The 25,384-nt window shown below is 42.4% G+C and overlaps 3 protein-coding genes and 1 long non-coding RNA gene across 5 annotated transcripts in view; 2 read left to right on the top strand and 2 right to left on the bottom strand.

Moving 5' to 3' along the window:
• Nucleotides 1-12,638, top strand: part of LOC5565739 (ATP-dependent helicase brm) — a 30,933-nt gene extending 18,295 nt beyond the window's left edge. The window contains exons 1-4 of one of the 2 annotated variants that reach the window (XM_021851085.1): nt 1,207-1,293; nt 7,596-10,825; nt 11,112-12,025; nt 12,092-12,638. In XM_021851085.1, coding sequence (XP_021706777.1) covers nt 1,291-1,293; nt 7,596-10,825; nt 11,112-12,025; nt 12,092-12,270 — 4,326 coding nt within the window. In that variant the 5' untranslated portion in view covers nt 1,207-1,290 and the 3' untranslated portion in view covers nt 12,271-12,638. Of the gene's footprint in view, nt 1-1,206; nt 1,294-7,595; nt 10,826-11,111; nt 12,026-12,091 lie in introns of those variants that run through there. The other variant, XM_001650039.2, reaches the window with a different exon arrangement.
• A 2,827-nt stretch (nt 12,639-15,465) lies between these two features.
• Nucleotides 15,466-16,215, bottom strand: LOC110678398. The gene is made up of 2 exons (XR_002501566.1): nt 15,731-16,215; nt 15,466-15,668 (listed from the first exon to the last, which is right to left on the bottom strand). It is a non-coding gene; the product is annotated as an uncharacterized LOC110678398 (long non-coding RNA).
• Nucleotides 16,216-21,937: 5,722 nt separating this feature from the next.
• On the bottom strand, nt 21,938-23,007 carry LOC5565732. The gene is made up of 2 exons (XM_001650037.2): nt 22,206-23,007; nt 21,938-22,148 (listed from the first exon to the last, which is right to left on the bottom strand). The coding sequence occupies exons 1-2, from the start codon at nt 22,881-22,883 to the stop codon at nt 22,008-22,010; spliced, it is 819 nt and encodes a 272-aa protein (XP_001650087.2). The 5' UTR covers nt 22,884-23,007; the 3' UTR covers nt 21,938-22,007.
• A 65-nt stretch (nt 23,008-23,072) lies between these two features.
• Nucleotides 23,073-24,976, top strand: LOC5565737. The gene is made up of 2 exons (XM_001650036.2): nt 23,073-23,427; nt 24,125-24,976. The coding sequence occupies exons 1-2, from the start codon at nt 23,153-23,155 to the stop codon at nt 24,942-24,944; spliced, it is 1,095 nt and encodes a 364-aa protein (XP_001650086.2). The 5' UTR covers nt 23,073-23,152; the 3' UTR covers nt 24,945-24,976.
• The last annotated feature ends 408 nt before the right edge of the window (nt 24,977-25,384 follow it).

Raw genomic sequence — 25,384 nt, 5'->3', positions numbered from 1 at the left:
AACTAAAACTCTTATATTCTAATTCATGTAAGATTTTTTTTTTTGTTGAGTCCCATTTAGAATTTTTTTGGCCTCCGTTTGGTTTTTTAGTTTACAATCGCGAGCAACGCTTTTTTGCCTAATGGAAGGAATTTGATCAAATTCAACGAAAAAAAATTGAGATTATGATATATTCTGCAATACTTTCGAGGAATTTTCTTGGTATTCCTGCTCATTGAACTTCAGAAAATCCATAAAAAGAATCACTAAATGTACTCCCGAAGAATTCTTCAGAGTAATATCAATATCTTTGACAAACTGCACAAATATCTGAATTATTTTGTGATGAAATTCCTGGAAAAATCATATAAATACATACAGTTAAACGAACGATACATGTCATAACAAATACTTGTCGTGATGAAAAAACTTCGAAATATCCTAAGATAAATGTTTGGTCAAATCAAAGACAAATTAAAGACCCCCATGTCCCTTGCAGTTGCCCAACATTTTATGGCTCATAAGGTAATCTAGAATGCCGCGAAAAGTGTACTGCGATCTGTCAAACTTGGGTACCTTTTGCACTACCGAGGGACCAAATGCAGTACTAGAAGTGGTACCAAATCTGAGCCCGAGTGGGACGGACCTGGTCGAATGCTCTAAGAAATCTTCACGAAGAAAACACTTATTTTCTGAACCCTGTAGGATTATTTTTGATTTCTTAGTTCTCGTGTGGTGCCTTTTTGAATTCTGTATGGTCTACTTTTTAAACATGAGTTCCTATTCAAGACACAGTAAATATTTTCTTCATTTATACCCAGTATGCAAACTACTGATTTATTCGATCATATAGTTATGAAGAGTTAAGAGAAAGAATTTTCTCACTTCCAAGAACCTAAACGAAAGGAGCTTAAGTTTGTAAATTCACAAACGGTTCAAATGCATGCTGAAGCGGACGAATCTTCTACTACCAACACTTATAGCAGGGAAATACAGCTTGTCATCTCCATCAAGCGGAAATCCGATAAGCTGTAGTTGTGTGAAGTAAAACCACCTACTCATTCGGTTTATGCCTGCAACGTTTAAGGTGGTGGAAGTGACTCTCGGCTCTACCAAATGTTAGTCAACAGCAGATAAGACTGGAGATAAACCTTATCTCAGGATATTGCATTTTTTGTTGTTTATTCACCCTCGATTCTTTTGTGCAGACCGAATTTATCCATTGCCAAACAGTTTTGAACAGAAGTGACATTATCACAAAATATTGTACCCAAAAAGTGCAGTGATTTTACTCTAGTGAATCGACACAGAATGGTAATTTGGATAATTTTAGACACAGGACGCCTCCTGCAATTCCTAAAGAAATTTTTTATTTTTTTTTACCATTGCAGACTGGATAGGGGTTTAGAGTTTCCCCCCTTTGGAATTATATAGGTGGATAGTTCGTTGGCGGTCTCGAAAATCGATCCTCTGCTACAGCCAGAAGCTCCCTATCAGGTGGAAGGAAATTGTTTCCTTTTCGACATCTGTTTAGGAACACCTTTGGTTTTTGGCTGTTGTCATGATCACACTTTCCGTTACTTCTGCGCCTGAAGTGACTGTTGGTTTGGTGAAACATTTAACGGCTTTTCTTTGTTGTTCATATTAGTATTTGTGGTGTTCTTAGAAGTGTTGAAGCTGTTCTTTGTTTCCTTCCGCTTTTGGGCCTTTCCTTTGGCTTTTGCTCCAAAACACATAGTTCCATTTAATAAATTATTCATAAATGAATATTTGCAAACATTTCTGGAAAAATATTTTTCCATAAATGTTTGCAAAGGTTCATTTGTAATATACTAGTAGTATTTTAGTACTTTCTTCCAAGTATTATGCTAACAATTCAACTTATGTCATCCTCAGGAGTTATTCTACCATGAGAGAGACTCGCAAAGAGGAAAAATATCAACGTAATATGCAGCCCAGATTCCGCTGTCACGAAACGTCAAATGCAGCCCGTCGTATTTATGACTAAAAAAGGGAAAAGTATTGTATTCAGAATAAACTGGTATTAAAAATCTCGGTCAGCGGAGCTGATAAATTTAAACACGAGACTATTTATTTATAATGTCAGCTACGCTTGATGGCATGAAATTTCACTCAAAATGCCGTTAATGCTTCGGTGTGATCCAAACGCAATAGTTTTCTGCTGAGATGGTGATGTGAGAGCTTGAACGGCTTGCACAAGATTGATGAAAACACTGAGTGGAATAAGAAAAAAAAACTCAGCAATCGAAGAAAAAGAAGTCCGTCTTCGCGAGTCTCGTCTCAGATTCTACCCATTCGTTAAGGTTTTGAGCGGCTATTTCAAATGGGTTCTGGTATTGAAGCGGAACATGAGAGATAGCTTTATCTTATTTAGAACATTGAACATCTGTTGAAAAAATGTTATTTTTTCTTAAAAAAAAGGTGTAAAGTAGAATGTGGAGACTAACAAATATTTCCAAGATATCTGAAAGTTGACAGTAAATCTCTGAATTTTCTCGAAACCACTTAACATTTTTGAGGGCAGAACACTAAAAGTCCTGAAGACCTTTCCATTTATCGTAGTGCATAAACAAATACAGTCTTGGTGCTCACAATCCGTGAATTATTCTAAATAAATTACTTGCAATAAAAGACTAAAACAAGAAAAATGTAGAAGTCTATGTATTTTTCTAGCTTACCAAACTGCACATCTAACATGTTTTCAAACCATTCACGGTTCACATTTATTCTTTTCGATATCCTCGATCAGCTTGTCAAGTTTATCATTAATATCAGGTGTTGCTCCAGCAAGAGGAGGTGGCGTAGCCGGTTTGCCTCCTGGTGATTTCGGTTGGGGTTTCTTAGCTGGAGGTTTCTTATCTCCTGGTGACTTTGTGCCTGCTGGCTTCTTCACTGGAGGATTCTTGCCTGAAGGCTTTTCAGCTGGCTGGTTCTTACCTGGCGGATTCGTCCCAGGTAGCTTCTTCGCTTGAGGATTCTTTCCTGGTTGCTGCTTCGTCGGTGAATTTTTGCCTGGAGGCTTCTTACCCGGTGGCTTTGTATCAGACGGCTTCTTTGCAGGTTGCTTGTTACCTGGTTGTTTTTTCGGTGTGGGTTTTCCAGGTTTTCCTGGTTTACCAGGGTGGCCTCCGCTAGGCGTAGTTGCCGTCCCGTTAACCCCAGGTTGTGCTCGTTGCGGTGCAGTTGAAGAACCGTTTTGTTCTGGTTGTTCTGATGAACCTGAAGAGGTTGTTGAGCCCTTGACTAAATCTTCGTTAGTTGTGCTCAGTTGGCTCGAAGAAGTTGTTGTTGTTCCACTAACTCCCGCCGATCCTGGAGAAATTGATGATACGCCAGATTGACCGATGGTTGATGCCATGCTGGTGACTATACTGTCCGCAGGAGTTGTCGATTCGACTGGTTGTCCTCCGTAGGAAGTTGTTGCCGAGCCGTTGACTTCTGTTTGTCCAGGTAGACCCGCAGGAGTTGTCGACTCGCCAGGTTGGCTTCCACTGAGAGTTGTTGCAGTTTCAGTAACTCCCGAGTGTTCTGATGGCCCTGACGGAGTTGTTGATTCGCCGGTAGAAGTGGTTTTACCGATTTGAGGTTGTCCTGTTTTACCTGGGAGGGTTGTTTCGCCGGTATGACCTTCGCCAGGAGCCGAAGGAACTTTTGGTTTACCTTTCTGTTTTCCACTTGGAGTAGTTGCAGGTTGTCTTTGTCCTCCTGGAAAGTTCGGCTTGCTGGATTGGCCTCTGTTGGGAGTAGTTCCAGTGCCATTGAGTTCTGGTTCTGCTGAGCTACTAGAAGCTGTTGTTGGATGGCCCGATTTACTTGGAGAAGCTGTTGATGTACCTGCCTTAGCTTCGCTCGGAGGGGTTGTACTTCCAATACTTCCGAGTAGTTCTGGCAAACCTGAAGAAGTTGATGACTTGTTGCTTTGACTTCCGCTCGGAGTCGTTCCAGTGGTTCCAATTTGAGATTGTCCCGCCTCATCTCGAAAGGTCGTTTCTTTGATTTGACCTGCACTAGGAGTGGTTCGGCTGTCTTTATGCGAAGGAACTTTTGGTTTACCCTTCTGTGTTCCACTTGGAGTAGTGAGTAGTCGTCCTTGTCCTTTTGATAGGGTTGATTCGCTTGGATTGGAAGTAGTGGCAGTGCCACCGATCCCAGGCGATCCTGGTTGTCCTGCAGGGGTAGTCGCTTTGTTGGATTTACTTGTGGTAGATGTGGTTCCAGTGCCACCGACTTTAGGTTTCTCAGGTCCTCCTGGAAGATTAGAAACAGTAGTTTTAGCTCCGCTCGGTGTGGTTGCGCTGGCAATGGTTCCAGGTAGTTCTGATGAACCTGAAGAAGTTGCTGACTTGCCAGTTTGGCTTGCGCTCGGAGTGGTTCCAGTGCCACCAATTTGTGGTTGCCCCACTCTTCCTGTTGGTTCGCTAGTATGGTCTCCGCTAGAAGTAGTGCCTCTACCAGGTGCTGATTGAGCCGAAGGTACTTTTGATTTACCCTTCTGTTTTCCACTCGGAGTTGTCGGTCGTCCTTGTCCTCCAGGAAAGTTTTGCTTGCTAGATTGACCTCCGCTGGGAGTAGTTCCTGTGCCATTAAGTTCTGGTTGTGCCGAGTTACTAGGAGCTGTTGTTGAATGTCCCGATTTACTTGGAGAAGTTGTTGATGCGCCTGTCTTACCTTCGCTCGGAGTGGTTGATCTGCCAATACTTCCAGGTAGTTCTGACATACTTGAAGAAGCTGTTGACTTGTGGCTTTGACTTCCGCTCGGAGTCGTTCCAGTGACTCCAATTTCAGATTGTCCCTCCTCACCTGGAAAGGTTGTTTCACCGGTATGACCAGCGCTAGAAGTGGTACCTCCGCCAGGTTGTGCTGATTGAGCCGGAGGAACTTTTGGTTTATCCTTCTGTTTTCCACTCGGAGTGGCTGGTCGTACTTGAACTCCGCTGGAGGTAGTTCCGGTCCCATTGAGATCTGGCTGTACCGAGCTACTAGAAGCTGTTGTTGAATGTCCTGATTCGCCTGCCTTAGGTCCGCTCGGATTGGTTGTTGATTTCTGGGGTTGACTCGGAGTGGTTCTAGTACCACCAGCTTGAAGTTGTCCTGTTTCACCAGGAAAGGTTTTTCCACCGGTATGATCTGCACCAGGTGGGGTTCTGCTGCCAGGAAGCGATGACTGAGACGAGGGAACTTTTGATTTATCCTTCTGTGCTCCACTTGGAATAGTTGTAGGTCGTCTTTGTCCTGTCGGAAGAGTGGATTTGCGGGATTGGCCTTCACTGGGAGTAGTTGTAGCTTCATGAATTCCAGGTGATCTCGGAGTGGTCCCAGTTGCGCTGACTCCATTTTGTTCCGATTTACCTGGTAGAGTTGATATCCCAGTTTGAGTTTCGTGCGATGTGGTTGAGCTTCCAATGCTTCCAGGTAGTTTCGAAGATTCTGAAGGAGTTTTTGACTCGTTGGTTTGGCTTCCGCTTGGAGTGGTTCCAGTGCCCCCAATTTGTGGCTGTACTGTCCCACCTGGAAGGGTTGCTTTGCCGGCATGACCTGCACCAGGTGTGGTTTCGCTGCCAGGATGCGCAATTGTAGGCCCTCCTTGTTCTGGAATGTTTGACTTATTCGGTTGGCCTGCACTGGAAGTAGTTGCAGTAGCTTTAGCCCCAGGTCGCTCTGGTTGTCTAGGAGTGACTCCAGTGACTTTGAGTTCAGGTTGTGCCGAGGTACTAGAAGCTGTTGTTGAACCACCACTTGGAGTGGTTGCAGTGCCAATTTGTCCAGACTCACTTGGAGGAACTGTGGATGCTCCTGATTGATTTTTCCTTGGAGTAGTCTCTGTGACGACGGTCTTATGAAGGTCGGAAGAAGTTGTTGACTTGCCTAGGTGACTAGGAGTTGATCCTCCGCTTGGAGTAGTTGCGCTTGCAAGTAGTTTTGAGGAATCTGGACGGCTTGTTGGTTTGTTTGATTGACTTTCACTGGGTGTGGTTCCATTTCCACCAATTTGTGGATTTCCCGCTTCCTTACCTGAAATCGTTGATTTCTCACCATGACGTACACCAGGAGTGGTTGTACTACCATGGTGTCCTGAAGGTGTTGTGGATTTGCTCTTTTGAATAACGCTTGAAGTAGTTGCAGTGCCATTGATTCCGGGTGATGCTGAAGAATTGTTTGGCATACTTGTTGTTCCAAGTTGATCTGCATATCCTTCAATAGGAGTGGTTGCTGTGCCAATACTGGACGCAGGATAGTCCGAAGAAGCCGTTGACTTGCCGTGATTGCTGGGTGTAGTTTCAGTATGTCTGATTTCAGTATGTCTCGAAGTAGTTGTTTCGCCGGTATGGCCTGCTCCAGGAGTGATACTCCTCGGAGGAGTTGATTGCCCTGGCCTACCCGGAGAAACAGTTGAAGCTCCTGAATGAGTTTTATCTGTAGTTACTGTACCACGACTCGTTGAATGACCTGAAGATATTGTTGACTTGCCGAGTTGGCCAGGAGTGGTTCCAGTGCCGCTGATTTCAGCTATCGAACTAGTTGATTCGCCAGTATGTCCTGCACCAGGAGTGGTTAAGTTGCCAACTATTCCTGCGCGTCCTGGCGGACCTGATTTGGTATGTTGCTTTCCACTGGGAGAAGTGCCAGTTATTTTCGATTGATCCGGGCCACTTGAAGAAGCTGTGGGTTGAGATGTAATTGCTGAACCGGGACGTCCTGGTTGTCCATGTCCTCTTGGAGAAGCTGTTGATGAGCTTGACTTATTTTTACTTGAAGTTGTTGATGTGCCATTGATACCCGGATGTTCTGATGGGCCTGAAGAAGTTGATAGACCACTCGGAGTGGTTCCATGCCGACTGGGTCCCTCTTGCACAGGTCCAGGATGTGCTGTTTTACTGCCTTGACTTGCTTGTAGTCCACTAGAAGTGGTTGTTCTGCTATTAACGCCCGGTTCATTTGAAGGTTGACCATAGCTAGGAGTGACATGACTCCCAGGATGTTCAGGTCGACTTGAAAGGGTTGTGGATTCACCATGTATGGTTGACAATAGTATATCCGGTGGAGGTGTAACCTTGTACACTCCAGGAGGCCAAGCGGGAGGTCGACTGGGTTTTCCGGGACATGTGCAACACATGTCGTTCCGATCTGGAAAAACTGCAATAGGCGAGGATCCATCATCCGGTATAAAGGGGTAGCACGGGTCTCCGACGTGCAAAGCAACTGGCCGTGGGTACCATTGGCTGGGTTGCTTTTTCCCATCACCTTATGCGAACGAGATTTGAGAGCAGAGTAAATTAGACCGTCGTAAATCGTTTCGCTAACAGATAACTTACACTGCCCGTTCCATTTCAGGTAGCCATCCGCAGTTAGGAACGGTAGAGTGAGAAGCAAAGCTAAAAACTGAACGACAACCTGATCAAGCATTTCTAAGCCAACAGAATTTGACTACAGTCGTCCACAGAGTTTAAATGGATTTTTCTGAAATCGAATCTAATTTTGTTTTACGCAAATGTTTAGTAAATACCGCTAACTGTTCGATAAGATTTGTTGTTGTTTCGGTAATTTCAATAATTGCAATAACCAACTTCTGTTGCTTCTGTTTTCTCATCTTTCAGGGTCCGCCACCACCGGTTCCGATGCAGCCTGGAGGTCCTCCAGGTCCAGGTCCGAACATGGGTGGCCCCGGAGGTCCCAACATGATGCCGGGAGGACCACCGCCTCCACCTGGCCAAGAGAACTTGAACGCTCTCCAGCGAGCTATCGATTCCATGGAAGAGAAAGGTCTGCAAGAAGATCCGCGATATTCTCAACTCTTGGCCTTACGTGCCACATCCAAGCAGCAGAACTTGAATGCGTCCCAATTGCACCAGCTGCGCGGTCAAATTATGGCCTATCGATTGTTGGCACGTCATCAACCTATCAGTAAGCAGCTCGCGTCTCAGATCCAGGCCCAACGGTCCGACGGAACGCCACCGCAATGCCCAACACCGCCGGCTAGTCCATATCCGGGAGGTCCACAAGGAGGCCCATCACCACAACCGGGAATGCAACAGCAGCAACCGCCTCAACCTGGACCACCCCAGGGTCCACAGCAGGGCCCTCCGGGTGTTCCACCTGGTAAAGTCGGCCCTCCGGAGCCAGGAAAGCCAGCCACTGGTGGAATGCCACCCAGCCAAAGTCCCATGCCGGGAATGACCATGGGAGGACAACAACCTCCCCATCAGCAACAAATGGGTCCTGGCCAACCACAGCGACCAAGCTCTCAAGGACCTGCGGGAGCAGGACCACGCCCAGCAGCCCAAGCCCCAGCTGTTCAACCCATTCAGAAGCAGAACCGTGTCACAACCGTCGCCAAACCGGTCGGTCTGGATCCAATCATCATCCTACAAGAACGCGAGAACAGAATGGCTGCTCGAATTGCCCTCAGGATGGAAGAACTCAGCAACCTTCCAGCTGTGATGCCCGAAGATCTGCGAATCCAGGCCCAAATCGAGCTCAGAGCCTTGCGGGTCCTGAACTTCCAACGGCAGCTCCGATCGGAAATTGTCCAATGCACTAGAAGAGACACCACTCTCGAGACGGCAGTCAACGTCAAGGCCTACAAGCGTACAAAACGCCAAGGATTACGCGAGGCTCGAGCCACTGAGAAACTTGAGAAGCAACAGAAACTGGAAGCCGAGCGTAAGCGTCGTCAGAAGCACCAGGAGTTCCTCGCTTTGGTCCTGCAGCACGGCAAGGACTTCAAGGAGTACCATCGCAACAATGTTGCCAAGTTGGGTCGTCTGAACAAGGCCATCATGAACTACCATGCCAACGCCGAACGAGAGCAAAAGAAAGAACAGGAACGCATAGAAAAAGAACGTATGCGTCGCCTCATGGCCGAGGACGAAGAGGGATACCGTAAACTTATCGATCAGAAGAAAGACAAGCGTTTGGCATTCCTGCTGTCACAGACCGACGAGTACATTGGCAACCTCACGGAGATGGTCAAGCAACACAAGGTCGATCAGAAAAAGAAGAAAGACGACGAGGAACAACGGAAGCGCCGCAAGAAGCGTATGGTTCTGGAGAGCGGAGACATCCAACATCTGGATACGGACTGCGAAGCGCACGATTGCCGCGTTACGGTGGTTGAAACGTCGTCCGGAAAGACTATCGCCGGAGATGATGCTCCGTTCCTGCGCGACTTGTACAACTGGTTGCAAATCCATCCCGGATGGGAGTACGTCATTTCGGATGACGAAGACGACGACGATGATGAGGATTCGGACGAGAAGAAAAAGAAGAAGGTCGAAGACGATCTGTCGGATGAGAACAAGACCAAGGAGGTCATCCAGAAGGCCAAGGTCGAAGACGACGAGTACAAGACCGAGGAACAGACTTATTATAGCATTGCGCATACAGTTCATGAGAAGGTCACCGAGCAAGCTTCCATTTTGGTCAATGGAAAGCTGAAAGAGTATCAAATCAAGGGTCTGGAGTGGTTGGTCTCTCTATTCAACAACAATCTGAACGGAATTCTAGCTGACGAGATGGGTCTGGGTAAGACCATTCAAACCATCGCCCTCGTAACCTATCTGATGGAGAAGAAGAAGAACAACGGTCCATACTTGATCATTGTTCCGTTGTCCACTCTGTCCAATTGGGTGTTGGAATTCGAGAAATGGGCTCCGGCTGTCGGAGTGGTGGCCTACAAGGGTTCCCCAGCTGGTCGCCGTGCCGTCCAGAATCAGATGAAGGCAACCAAGTTCAATGTTCTGCTGACCACGTACGAATACGTCATCAAGGACAAAGCAGTCCTGGCGAAGATCTCCTGGAAGTACATGATCATCGACGAAGGTCATCGTATGAAGAATCACCACTGCAAGCTGACGCAAGTGTTGAACACGCATTACATCGCACCGCACCGTCTGCTCCTGACCGGTACTCCGCTCCAGAACAAACTTCCCGAGTTGTGGGCCCTTCTCAATTTCTTGCTGCCGTCTATCTTCAAATCGGTCTCCACGTTCGAGCAGTGGTTCAACGCCCCGTTCGCCACCACCGGTGAAAAGGTCGAACTGAACGAAGAAGAAACCATTCTTATCATCCGTCGTCTGCACAAGGTCCTGCGTCCGTTCTTGTTGCGTCGTTTGAAGAAGGAAGTCGAATCGCAGCTGCCGGACAAGGTCGAGTACATCGTCAAGTGCGACATGTCCGGATTGCAACGGGTGCTGTACAAGCACATGCAGAGCAAGGGTGTTCTGCTGACGGATGGCTCCGAGAAGGGCAACAAGGGTAAGGGAGGCGCCAAGGCCCTGATGAACACGATCGTTCAGTTGCGAAAGCTGTGCAACCATCCGTTCATGTTCCAACACATTGAGGAGAAGTACTGCGACCACATTGGAGGTCATGGTACAGTATCCGGACCGGATCTATATCGTGCCTCAGGAAAGTTTGAACTGCTGGATCGAATCTTGCCCAAGTTGAAGGCATCCGGGCATCGTGTGCTGCTCTTCTGTCAGATGACACAGTGCATGACCATAATTGAGGATTATCTTTCGTGGCGCGGATTCGGTTACCTCCGTTTGGACGGTACCACCAAGGCCGAAGAGCGTGGTGATCTGCTGAAGAAGTTCAACTGTAAGAATTCGGAATACTTTGTGTTCCTGTTGTCCACCCGTGCCGGTGGTTTGGGTTTGAATTTGCAGACGGCCGACACGGTCGTGATCTTCGATTCCGATTGGAATCCGCATCAGGATTTGCAGGCACAGGATCGTGCTCATCGTATCGGTCAGCGAAACGAGGTGCGCGTGTTGCGTCTCATGACGGTCAACTCGGTGGAGGAACGTATCTTGGCCGCTGCCAGGTGAGTGAATAGCTGTTGATTCAACTTCAAATTGAGATCTTTCAACCCAAGCTTGAGAAAAATACATTTACTCAAATATGACTTGTCGATCCAAACTACCCCCGTTGAGTAGATGTACCTATCTTTTTCTATTTTTGACAACATTCGTAGGGATAAGAGAGAATACCGAAGAATTTTGGGTTTTAAGAATAATAGATATACTTAATTTTGTCATACCAAACTCAAACATTAGGCAAATATTTTTTTTTGCCTGATCGATTTATCCTAATCACATTCTATTCCACAGGTACAAGCTGAACATGGACGAGAAGGTCATCCAGGCCGGTATGTTCGATCAGAAGTCCACCGGAAGTGAACGGCAGCAGTTCTTGCAGAGCATTCTGCACCAGGACGAGATGGACGAGGAAGAAGAGAACGAAGTACCAGACGATGAAATGATTAATTTGATGATCTCGCGTAACGATGACGAGTTGGAGCTCTTCAAGAAGATGGATGCCGAGCGGAAGGCAGAAGAGGTCAAACCTCGCTTGATTGATGAATCGGAACTGCCCGATTGGTTGGTCAAGGAGGAAGAGGAAGTCGATCGATGGGATTACGAGGAGGACAATTCCATCCTGGGCCGAGGATCTCGTCAGCGCAAGGAAGTTGACTACACGGACAGTCTAACCGAGAAGGAGTGGCTGAAGGCAATTGATGATGGTGCCGACTTCGACGAAGAACTTGAAGAAGAAGAACGCGAGAAGAAGCGTAAGGGACGTAAACGCAAGAGCCGCCGAGAAGATTCTGACGATGAAAGTGTAATTTCAACAGTGACGAAACGCAGAAAAGGAACCACAGCTCCTAAGGTTAAGAAACAGATGAAGAAGGTCATTGATGCGGTTATCAAATACACCGATCAAGACGGTCGAGTGCTGAGTGAGCCATTCATGAGACTTCCTTCGCGAAGAGATCTGCCAGACTATTACGAAGTCATCAAGCGACCCATCGACATCAAGAAGATCGTAACTCGAATCGAAGAAGCGAAATACGCCGATTTTCCCGATTTGGAAAAGGACTTCTTCCAACTCTGCCAGAATGCACAGATCTACAACGAGGAGGCATCCCTCATCTACGAAGACAGCTTGGAGCTGCAGCAAATTTTCACCACCTCGAAGCAGAAGATTCTGGAGGCGGCCGATGAAGAGGACTCCGACGATGATGGTAACTATGATTGCATCCCAAATAGTTGGCAAATTGTTGAAAATGCATCCCACCTCCCCATTGCAGACGATGACAACTCGGACGAGGAATCCGGCAGCGTCAAGATGAAGCTGAAGATTTCCAAGGCTGGAACGTCGTCGTCCTCGTCGATGTCGGCGTCGAAGCCGAAGGGCACGCCGGGGCGCAGGAAACGCTCCCAGAAGAAGTACACCATCTCGGACGATGACGACGACGATATGGATTAAGGTTTAGATTTAGGGGTTTGCACAATGACACGTATTTAATCAATTATGGATTACCGTACGAGAACATATTATGTGTGTAGGATGTAACGTTTACTAATCGTGGAAATGCGTAGCTCGATGGTGTGAAATTTCCCGCAATTTTATGAACTTGATTCCTTATTGACAACAACTTAAAGCATGCACTAGAACTCAGTTAATATATATTAGATATTGATCAAAAATATGAATCCCCTTAAAATTAACGAACACGGTCAACCTTCAAGACTTGATGTCTGGGTTTTCCCCATGGTATTATATGTATCTAGCTGACAGGTTAGCGCTTACTATGATTGGAAAATTACTAGACGAAACAAGGCTAGGAAATTGAAGGCGTTCTTTGATTGAATCCGAAAACTCCCATCTGTGCTAAGGTAGCAAGGCCAGTATTCCTGGTGTTGATGATAATTTTGAAAACATCAGATGGAATTTAGAGCTGAAAAGCTTATTTTTCTTTCTGTCATTACGTCTCAACAGGAACAGAACTTGCTTCTCAGCTTACTGTTCTTATGAGCGCTTCCACAGTCATTAACTGAGATCTTTCTTTGTCAGTTGACCATTTGGTCGGCGTTAAGTCAGAGTGGACCAAGTGACATTTTTCATATTTTGAGAAAAATGGGTTTAAAGTCTAAAGATCCGTAATTTTTGGACTCGTTTAAATTTTGGTACAATATTTCTACACATCTTAGTGTTACTTTCAAACAATATAATGTGAAGTGACAATCATGAAAAATCATAATCCGAGCCTCTGATAGAACGATTTTTTGATGGACTATGTGTACTTGGTCCACTCTGACTGAACTAAACATCACTGTTCAGTGAGTTGGTTCACTCTGACTGAACAATTTCTAGGAAAATAAGAATCATTTAATGCTTCAATGGTCAAACTGGGTGCATATCTCCAAGATAAGCAGATTATCAAGACCCTTCAACACCAGAATCGTAAATTCTTCAATAATCCATATCGTCAATACCAAAATCAGTGGCATTACGATAGCTTGAAAATTAAGGCATTGCAGGGTCATTGCATTGGAGACCAGAAATATTCAAATATGCGTTCAGTCAGAGAGGACCAAGTGAAAATCTTGAATACCGACCAAAATATACTGGTCCAATAAGCGGGTTCTAGCACATTTCATACATACACCATAGCACTACCATAAACTTCTATCGGACTCTGAAATTGACTCAAAAAATGCAATAATCAATCAGTTTATTGCTTTTCAACACTTGGTCCGCTCTGTCTGCACAGAAATTGTTGCAATTTCTGACCACCCATCCAATTATGGAAAATGGTCAAAAATCATAATCAAATGCATTGAATGAAGTTAAATTTATTAATTTCTATTGATGGATATGTAGAAGAATCATTCGATGTCGAAAAATCTGACAGATCTCTTGACATATTTTTCATTTCCTCGCATTCCTCAGCGTGCTGATCATTTTTGCTGTTATGGTAATAAGCACTTGGTCCGCTCTGACTGCACACTTTTATCGATTTCATTGATCATCCAAAGTAAATTTGTTGCATATCTCTCGCAGTTTACAGCATTCATCAAATCTGGTCAAAGTGAAACGGAGGAAAGGTAATTTAGCATCTAATGAGAGAATAATCCAATTTTCCCAAGTTTTGTACTTGGTCCTCTCTGACTTAACGCCGACCATTTGTGCATGTGTATATCGTGTGGCAAGTACGAAGATACTCTATGTCCTGGGAAGTTGAGAAAATTTCCAACACGTAACGATGCTCGACCGATTGTTATTTGGGCTGAAAGGCTACTCAATATAAATCAAACGAGCGTTGTACTTGTTCTACGAGTGGCGTGAGGTGAGAATGGTCGGTCTCGAATAAGGAGGTGACAATTCTCGACTCGAGTGAAGTGACTCTCCATTTGATTTACACGGCGAGGCACTTCACTCGAGTCGAGAATTGTCACCTCCCTATACAAGACCCAGGGACTCGTAGAATAAGTCCAGCGAATAACAATAAGTTTAAGATGAAACAGTTTGGAATCAAACATCTAAGACTGCATTTAAACTTCAAAGGCACTAATCTCGCAAAGAAACCATCCAACAACAGTGCATTTTTATTTTGACTTTGTGCACAAGCAGAAAGCTTAATGCGCTTATTCTGCGCGGCGTGTGAGTCGAAACGAGCCGCTCTCACATCGGGTGACGTGAGACGACTAATGTTAATCAAATGGGAGCGAGTCGACAATTGTCACCTCATTCGACTCGTGTCACTTCACACGCCGCGCAGAATAGGCACGTAAAATAAGATGAGAAACGTTTGACAACTATTTCTCCACTTTAGTGCCTTTGAAAATGTGAGTAGGGGCACAAGTCGACCATTGTGACGGCCATCTTTGGATTCCGAGATGTTTCATCTTAAGCTTATAGAAGTATAACATGAATGTTGCAAAGAAAAAAGGTGTTGGTTCGAAAATCCATATGGGAAAGTTCTGCTTTTATGGGTAGTATACGAAACCGCAGTTTCTCACCTCAATCCACTCAACGAAAAGGCCAAATTAATCGGATATTTTATCTAGAATAGATTTATAGAACTAAATTAACCCTTTCCTTCTCATGGTAGAATGGTAATCCCAGTGCCGGATTTGGGCTTCGGGGGGCCCGGGTCAGATCTCTTGACGGGGGCCCTTGGTACAAAATCGGAGAACACCATGTATAGGAAAGTTTAGTTTCATGGAAATAAAATATCAGGAAATTAAAAAAAAATATTATACATATCGAATTTGACTATAACATCATTTCGTGAATGCTGAGTAAAATGAATCATCTTTATAAAATACTTGAAAAGTCGTACATAATAGATGTTGAGATTTTACTTTGACTTAAAAATTTAAAATGTTGGAATCAAGACTATACACGCAGAGAAATATATTGTAAATTCGAACGAAATCTATATAGATTCAACAAATTTTATTGTTGACTCACGGCTTATCGGCAATTTTTGTTGACTCAATGATAACTTCCATTTATTCCTACAAAATAAATTGTTGTTTCTAAAAATGTCCCAAAATAGCCAGCTGTCATAAACAAAAAGAAATGCAATTGAAACAAAAATATAATTTGTTGATTCTAAAAACACCCCTTATTGAAGTAACAAAGAATGTGTATTGAAACAAAAAACAATTATTGTTGTTTCTACAATTCTGTTAATTGATATTAAGCATTTCATTGATTTAAATATCATTTTTTATTAACATTCCTACTAATTCAATGCGCAAGTAGGTTTACAGATTATATTTCAACATTGAATTAGTGTTTCGAATTAATAGGTGTAACATGATATAGTCCGGTATCATCGCCGCTGCTAAACCAACCGACAAATTTAGGAAATTCTGAAATAAACAAATTTAAAATAAATAACTTGTCCTGCAATCTCATCGTTTGATTTAATTACCTATAGCATTCCTTCTTTTCGCATTCACACCGCCAAAACTATCATGAATAGTAAAATCATTTTTGTCAGCATTTTGTCATATGATTACTAAAATAATATTGTATTTAAATTAAACTACGACGGAAAATGTATACTCACCAAAGTTATTACAGCTACCCGAATATCCCATCGACACTTATTTTTCAACAATAAGCAAAATTTGTTCGCCTCTAACTCTCTGATTATTTCTTAAATACAAAATGGCAACAATAAAAAAAATGTTTATTCAACAAAATGATATTGTTAAAACAACAATTGTCATTTGTTGAAAAAAAAATCGAGCATCAATATTTCATTCGACACAGAATTTTGTTGTTTCAAAAATATGCCGAATTAGAAACAAACCAACAGATGGATTGATTCAATTTAAACAAGAATTGTTGGTTCTAATAATCGCGTTCTTAGATTCAACCCTACAATATTATTCTGCGTGTATGATTTATCGAATGGCAATAGCAAAGATTATCGATTGAATTTCGTGTATTAGTTCAAAGAGAAAATCGACGAAGAGAAATCGATAACTTCAGATAGGCCTGTATGTTATTAATTGCGAGATTTTTTTTTGGTTTTGTAGACATTTTTTGCTTAACGCTCGGTCAAATGACTTCTTCCAGAGTAAGCTATATGAGCCTTCCTCAAGGCTGATGTCTTAATCACTTGCTTTATAATTTGAATGTTTCAGATATTGCCAATAGTTTGTAAAAACTATGCACGATTAGACAACTTGCAGATGATGTTACAATCACGGTAAATAGCCCTCGAGCGAAAATCTAGCAAAGATCATAGCGAAATTACCTTGGTAATCTATCCTTTTGGGCTAGAAATTTGAGGATAATGGATTTGTAATAGTACAAAACAAATATAATTGTTTTGAAATTCTGTAGACTTGAGTCAAAATTATGGTAAATTTCAAGCTCTTAATGAAAATGGCAATATTTAAACAAATTCTGTGGACTTGGGTCAAATTTATACTATATTCTATCGTCTCAGTAAAAATTGCCATATTCAAACAAAACCTTGTAAATATTAACAAAATTATAAAAAACTGGCACAAATAGAAAAGAGTATAGTAGAATACGGAAATATCGAATCTTTGGAAGACGTTCAGATGTGTTTGGCAGAATAATAGTTTCTGTACCCTAATAATAAAATCGAGTATCTTCGTCGTTTCAAGATCAATCCATAACAGAGTGACAGTATCATTCCAGAAAGTTTACTGTATAGTAACCCAAGAAAAGTTTCAAAGGTTTCGATATAACCTTGAACATTTTCATTAGCGAATAGAAGCATTTTCAACTGATAATAAAAACCGTATGGAGTTCACTACTATTCATAGAAAAAAAAAAACAAAATCTCAAGTCATGATATCTCCGTTAGAAATCGTATCGGATTTGTATTTCATATTTAGAATCATTGATGCAACAATTAATGAATATAATTGTGTTTCACTTTTTACACTCCTCGGGGGGCCCGGGGCATTTGCCCCCTTGGCACCCCCCGAAATCCGGGCCTGGGTAATCCATCACTTCGCATTGGTCACATACAAACAGGACAGGTTAGATGATATCCATTTGTTCACTACATATTCGCATGTACCGTGAAGGCCCCATACTCTGCGCACTTAAGGCTTTTCAATTTTTAAACAGCTGTAATTAATTGAAAACAAAACACAATATTCTGAAATTTTGGAAACAAATACTTATTGATCTTATGTATAAGGAAAAAATATAAAAGCTTTACTAAGTAATGATTTGTATAGCAAATTTTTATTTTTTCTCAAGGGTGTTCGTGTTCCTAACTCTGCGCATTCATTTTTTCAATGCTCCTTATTCTGCGCATTTAGGTTCCTAACTCTGCGCACTCGATAAATTCTTTATAACAGTTGAAGTATTTTACTAAAAGCATTACTAGCATTTAAACTCCGAATTAATCTTAATTTTCTTGCTTTATACGGCTTTACGTCCCCAGTGAAGCGTGGAATGTCTCTAACACAATTTTACTAAGTGAAGTGAATTTTATCTATAATTCAATTGAATACCATTAAGTGCAACTCTCAAAACAATCGAAATCATCATATGATTTCAACACATCTATTTAACTTAGTTTTCTAAAATCTAAACCAACGATTAAACCTCGATGTTCCATTACTCGATTGACTCATGAAATTATACAAAAAATCAAAATTATTTTTTTGCATAGTTAGGGAGCATTCAAAAATTACGTCCATTGTTCAGGGGATGCTACAAAGGTCATTAGCCAAATACTTCAGTTTACCGTAGCGTAGCTGTAGTATAATTGGTAATGCGTCCGTGTACAGAATGGAAATTGTGGGTTCAAGTCCCGCCGGCTACATAATCTTTTAGCACAATGTTACCACAATTACACTTAATTTGGCAAACATATCTCTATCTACCGATATTGAATACCTTTCCCCTAAAAAGGTAAGAATAACTATTTTAGCTGACTACGCCCATTCTTAAAACTACCATGGAAATTCAGACCAAATTACTATGTTTACGGTACACCCCACCGCATTACTGGTATATTTGACAGAAATAATTTACAACAATCTGATTCCAACTACAGACATGGTAAAATCAAGCGCATTTCTGATCTGCTGAAAATTTCCCGTGCGAGCGCTTAAGTTAACCCTCTAAAATGGTAGTTTATACCGCACAATTTTTTTGCGTGTAGGCATGATTAAGAATACGGTAAAAATTCGATTTCCTATGTCGGCACCGCGACCGACTTGGGTCGAAATTGCTGCTTTTTTGAAAAGCCTGGACTCTGATATCCTGGAGATGGAGACCGTCTATAAGATGGGGGAGGCTAGGAGTCTGTGTATCAAATTCAAAAACACAGCCGCAATGGAAGAAGCTCTACGGTTGAACTTGGATACAATCAAGTTTAATTATTCCAACGGAAAAACAGTCGATGTGCATATGACGCCCGCCGGATCCCGTTACTTGCGGATTTTTGATATTCCTCCGGAGATGTCTGACGAGGATATCTCGTTAGTACTAGGATCGTACGGAAAAATGGAACGAGTGATCCGTGAAAAGTTTCCACCGAACCTAGGCCTCGACCATATGTACAATGGTGTACGAGGCCTGTACATGGACATTGAAAAGGATATTCCTCCAACAGTGAATGTTCTTCAATGGAGAGAAAAAGTTTTTTATGAGGAACTGAAAAACAAGTGTTTTTTGTGCCAACAGGAGGGCCACCGTAAGAACTCCTGTCCACAACGTGTACTACGTAGCCAATATGAGAACGGAAAGCAGACGGAAAAAGCATTTAGCACCTATGCAGGTGCTGTTATTCAGGGTGTAAGCTCAGTCCTCGAACAGGAAATAATCGAGGTTGTGGACGAAGAAGTCATTGAAGTAGTTCATTTGGAGGCTCCTTCAACGGAAAGTGGGCAAAGTCAAGATCAAGGAGCAGCAGAAGCGGCGGAAACTGAAGTTTATAAAAGCGAATATGAGAAGAATTTGGGAGACAACTGGAAGAAGTACGAAACGGAAAAGCGTAGGCGGCAAGAGGAATATCGAAGAAACGAGAAGTCAATGCAGCGGCGGTATCAGGAAAGTTTACGGGAACGAGAAAGGGAGCAGAAAGAGCACTGGGACAAGTGTGAAGCGGAGAGAAAAAGCGTCAAGAGAAGCACAATCGAAACCTGTCTTCACACCTTCAAGCTCTTCCGGTGGAAAACCAACTACAATCTACACCCAAGAAGAACGTACGAAAGCACTAACTCCTAATTAACAAATAATTTATCCTGTTTGTATAATTATTTCGATTTCGGCTTCGTAATGCCTTCGGGCGCTTGACCCTTTTAAATAAAGAAAAAAAAATATAGTGGATTTTTTAACTTACAACCGACAAAGTCATCGTAACTCCTCCATGAATGAGCTTGCAATGGTGGTGGTTCAAAAATAGTTGCGTGAAGGGGTGGAATCCAGGAATGACAATCTGATGCTTTTCAACCACTGAATAACGATTGTTGAGTCCGACCAGAAGAATCCCAAGTAACCATGTGATGTTTACTGATGTGATAAGGTAGGTTAAAAGTTCCTTATAAACGAAGCTACTGTGTGTGTGTTAACCATTACTATTCGCCCAGTTATTTACGAATAGAAAGAATTCTCTTTGGCGAATGAACAACATTGATTCCTTTTCCTCATCAAATGTAACATCAATAGAAATAATTTGATCACCATTCTTTCTCGTAGAGGAAATAACAGGACTCAACCCACAAAACAAAACCCTAGCGCATTGAAAAGATTTCAGGTGAGAGAAATTCATCGACATTTCTTCTCGTTCCATATGAATAAAAGAGTCTCATAGATGAAATACAAAATAATTCTGAATGAATAATTATATACTTAGACCATGAAATGGGGGTTCGAGATGGAAGAAAGTCATTTCATTTTGAATTTGTTTATCGGCATATCGGTCCATTTTGCTCGAAGTAAGAGGGAGCATGGAGAAGAAAGCAATGAATACTAGATGGATAGGTACCGTAAGGGAACGGCGAGAGAAATTGGATTAGATGTAGAAGAGGGCATACCATATGAAACAGTATTACTTGAAACGACACTTCCTTGTGGCTAACGTCCCCTATGGGAACGGCTTGGGTGTGTTTTGAGAATGACACTACCAAGACAGCCTGGCTTTCTTCTCCATGCTCCCTCTTACTTCGAGCAAAATGGACCGATATGCCGATAAACAAATTCAAAATAAAATTATCACGGTCGATACCTTTGTATGTGAAAGTCATTTCATTATAAAAATTGTTCTTCCATATCCCACAAAACGTAATGAGCGAGGGCGAACGTGCTCGATCGCCTTACTTATTTATTACAGATTCGAGTGCGTTTAATGAGGTTACGTAATCTTGTATGGCAGCATAACTGTATATTCACTCTAAACGCTAAACATAATGCTGAATTAAAATAATGCTACAAAGCATTTATAGGGTAAGTGTTCCCTTAGTTGTGGGTGTTCCTATAGTTGCGGTAGTGCCGTTTTCACTGATTTTGTCACTTTAGCTACAGCACCGACACTGCCAATCGACGTATTGATTTGTTGATATATGGAATAGCTGAAAAGAGCGTTCAAATTGCTTTAAAACTGATGAAATATCACTAAATTTGCTAAAACTTTTCTTACTTGTACCAATAGTTGCGGTAAAGTGTTCCTATAGTGGAGGATCCCATAAGAAAACAACGGATACCGCAACTATAGGAACACAAATTAAAAATATACCGCAACTAAAGGAACAGTGTACCAATAGTGGAGGTATTATTTTTCACTGACATGCCGTAGTTTACTGCGATGAAATCATTTTTCTCATTAAGTCAATGGTCGTTACTTCCCGTTACAACTATAACATGTACATTAATTGCGCTTCTTGAATTTAGGCAGTTAAATGAAGTTCAATCGTGCTTAGTACCTCCACTATTGGTACATCTACCCTAATGTCAATCAAATGGATCATTGCTTGACAGTTATTGAATAAATGCATGATAACATTATTAATGCAAATAATGTTGACTTTCGATCAAATTAATGCAATGGTATAATGCTTGTAGTTACTTGGGATTGTTATTCAGATTTGTGCTATTTAGGAAAACTTCGGTTGCTAGAAAGACCATTAGTCTCCAAGGAGGCCATCAGCGTTACCAATTTACTCCAACACATAGAATACCCACAAAACAAATATGTAAATTCCACCAACTGGTAAAATATATTTTTGCGTAATTGAAAATCTTCTACTTCTTGGTATTACGTCCTCACTGGGTCAGAGCCTGCTTCTCAGCTTAGTGTTCTTACGAGCACTTTCACAGTTATTGACTAAGTGCCATTTTCGCATTCGTATATCGTGTGGCAGGTACAATGATACTCTATGCCCAGGGAAGTCAAGGAAATGTTAATTACGAAAAGATCCTGGACCGACCAGGAATCGAACCCAGACTTCTTCAGCATGGCTTTGCTTTGTAGCCGCGGACTCTTACCACTCGGGTAAGGAAGGCCCTAACTGCAAATCTATTTGATGATAAATTTGGTGTTTAATCCAGCACTGATCCATATCTTTGGGTTATCCATCCAGAGGTGCCTCACTGCACTCCATTCGTATCTGAGATCCTAAATGAAACGTTTCTCATATAAACTACCTGATCAAATTTTATTAAACTTGATTTATAGGCTGATTTAAGTTATATTTCGTGAACTTTCTTCATTGATAGAGCTTCTTCCGTCGAATGTTTTCATTCACATCGTCCAAGCACTCAGCCAGTGGAAACGAACCGATGGCAGTCCATTTGCTCATATCCGGAATGTATTCGTTGTTCTTGATAAATATCACTTGGGACATGGTCTGAAAAACAAAAGGGAGTTAAACAACTGAAATTAATGGGAATTGATATAAGCATACCTCCGATAAATCCCTCAACCGAGACACCAAAGTCTCACTAACGAGTTCGCTCCGATCTTCGTCACCATTTCGCACACTGGCCACGTACCGTTCCAGATCCTGCACCATCAGTTCCACATCGCGAATGGCATCCCGCACTTTGACACATTCCCTCCGATTGTACCGCTCGACCCGTTCAAAATCGATCGCTTCCAGTGGCCGATTCTCGATCTGTCCCATGGCCTGAAGGGATTGCTTCAAGCTTTTGACCAGAGCTTCCACGTCGATCGTTCGAACCTGTTTACTGCTGCCACCACTGTCGCTCAAATCGGTCAGGGATCCGGAAGGGCTGCCGGCCAGATTGGTTTCGTTCAGAATCCGGGACTGTTGCAGCGGAATGGCTTTCTTTTGCGACGGGGCTCGGTTAACGCCACGAGATGATCCACTGCCGGGCAACGGACGATGTCGAATTTTGCTGAAAATGGAATCTATGTCTTCGGCAGCTAGGCGATCCGATGGGTCTGCGGAACGGGCATCCGAGCCCGGTGTCCACTCTTGTTGGGATAGTTTTAGTAAACGGTCAGGAAGATCCGGATTGCTGAGCAGTTTGGATTCCAAGCCAGCGGATTTGAGTATGCGATTGAATTTATCCAAATTGTCAATGATTCTGTCGGAAAGGTGGTTCAGATCGTCCTCCATGGCGTAATTATGTTCCCTTGCACTGAAATAACAGGAATTTTTGATGAAACTTTTTTAACGATTTTAGTTGGAACGGTTTGTTTTCGAAACTTTCTTCGATTTCTTCTTGTGCGCCTTTTTGGCGTTTCCCCCTTACCGCAAGCGTTTGTACAGCGAACGCTTCATTCAGCACGATGAACTTCACATTGATTTTCACAAACATCAGTCAGTGAGCATTCTTTCGGAAGCAATCATCAAGCCAAAGGCGCGCAAAAATAAACTCGCCGGAAATGGCCCACAACGATCTGCTGATCGAAATTCAAAGTGAGTACTGCTTCCGGCCACAAGAATGCTTCAACAGCTACGAGGAGTTTTTGGCCAAAATGGAACAGCATAGCTCCAAAGACCTGGTGTACTATTGGCGTCGCGATTCACGGACCATCGAAGGAGCTGCCCTGAAGACGTCGCGCCCCATAGCCCCCGCCCTGCGCTACTACTCGGTTCGGTATTCCTGCATCTTCGGTGGACAAAAGTTCGAACCGAAATCCAGTGGAGCCAAGAAGCTGTAAGTTTTTTTCTCATTAAAAAATGAATATATATGCGGTCTATTTTCTCAATGCATTAACCCTTTCTTCACTATGGCATTTAACACCAGAGTTCTATTGATTTTTGACGAACTTGAGACAAATTAAATCAGTTGAATACTGAGTTATGGGGAGTAAAGCCATGAAGCGATTTGGGGTATTTAGAGGTGCGGACGAACATCAAATTAGTATTTGTGATAACTTCAGTTTAGAAGTGGTATTTACTCAATTGTGATTTATCCTATCTAGGGAGGATATTACAATCTCTGTAAGAAGAACTAAATATAATAAACTATAATTTGGAATTTTCATAATGTTTGTGTTAAAATCAATGCTAGATGATTTTAGACCGAGTTTTGACAGAGAGATTCAACCATGGATTTATTTATTTGACGATGCCCTACTTTAATAATGTTAGATTAGAACATTGATAAAATGTTAAAAATGTCATCCCAAAAACCTTCTAAAGAGATGAGCAAGCCTTGGGCTGCAAATCTTCAAAATAAAGATCTTTCTCAAAAACCATGTTTATAAAAACAAAGCTTTAAAGGATCCCTCGATGGATTTCTCTGAGGAACATCGAAAGATAGCTAGAACCCTATATTCTCGAATTGTGAAGGATTTGACGATGTTATTTTTTTATGCACACGCCGTGATCTAATCATAAAAATTTTCCAGACGCCAATCGATCCGCAATGACTGTCCAGCTTATATTGCCCTACGCGCATCCAAGTGTGGTCAACAGTTGGTAGTGATATCCGTTTCGAACATCCATAACCACGACATCAGCGTTGAAAATACGAGAAATCTTGCCCACACCAAGAAACTGTCGTCCGACATGAAACATGAGGTAAATGTGCTCCTAATGCACAATGTGGACAAAAAACTTATCCGTGAATACGTGCGCCTAAAAGACGGTAAAGAGTTGACCACCAAAGATCTCTGCAATATCGTGGCATCACTCAGGAAGAATGTGCTTCCAGTAGACTCCAGTTCGCAATCGAGTAAAACAGCAGAACTCACTTCCAAGTTGATCAACTACATAAGCCATCACGAAGGATCGATCCCCATTAAGGCACTTGAAAGTGCAAACGAAATCGTAGGCTTGGACGTTCCGGAAGCAGCGGAAAGCGTTTTCTCCGAAATGGTCGAAGAACGACTGCTGGAAGATTTCGACGAAGATGACTCTCGGGATTGCGGGGGAAATCTCGCCGAAAGCAATCATGAGTATGTCATTCAGATTGTGGATGATGTTCCACGCGAAGAAGAGATACCATTAGTGACAAAGTGTCAGAGTAGAATCCAGGAGAGGCGAACCAGAACTAGATGGAAGGCTCCGTCTTGCTTCGCATGCGGTTCCAATAACAGGCTAGTTAGAGCGCAGCTCGAAGTCTTACGAGCACGAAGGGATAAGCTCAGGGAGCAAACAGCATTGTTGAGACTGAAGAAACGTAAATTACAGTTAGAGATTGAAGTATTGAATAGAACTTGTACCTAGTAGTTATTAATAAATATCTGAGCCAAGCATAATTGCGTATTACTTCTCTCCTGTTTGACTAACAACAAGAAAGACAATAAATTTGAAATGTTTGTTCTAGAAACCGAATTTTAACCTTTTTTACTGCTGAACGATGTTTTATAATTGAAATTGTTTTACAAATGTAGTTCCTACAAATGTAGTACAAATTCTCGAAATACTAAGTACCCGCCGAGCCGTAGCGTGGCCTCATGGCGCCTTTGGCGAACCGCCATTTGAGCGCCTTTTATTTAAAGCTCTTTGTTTTGCATAAAATTTTCAAGGACTCTTTTAAAATAATTAGGCATCTTCTGAAAGAATTGCTCGTCAAAATTAATAAAAAATGTGTCATGATAAGTCTCATGTATATATGTATGTACATAAAGATGGTTTCACTCTGAATTGGACCGTCACAAAAGTGT

This window comes from Aedes aegypti, chromosome 3 (assembly GCF_002204515.2).
Source record: "Aedes aegypti strain LVP_AGWG chromosome 3, AaegL5.0 Primary Assembly, whole genome shotgun sequence".
NCBI classification, from domain to species: domain Eukaryota; kingdom Metazoa; phylum Arthropoda; class Insecta; order Diptera; family Culicidae; genus Aedes; species Aedes aegypti.
This window is presented reverse-complemented; position numbering and strand designations above follow the sequence as displayed.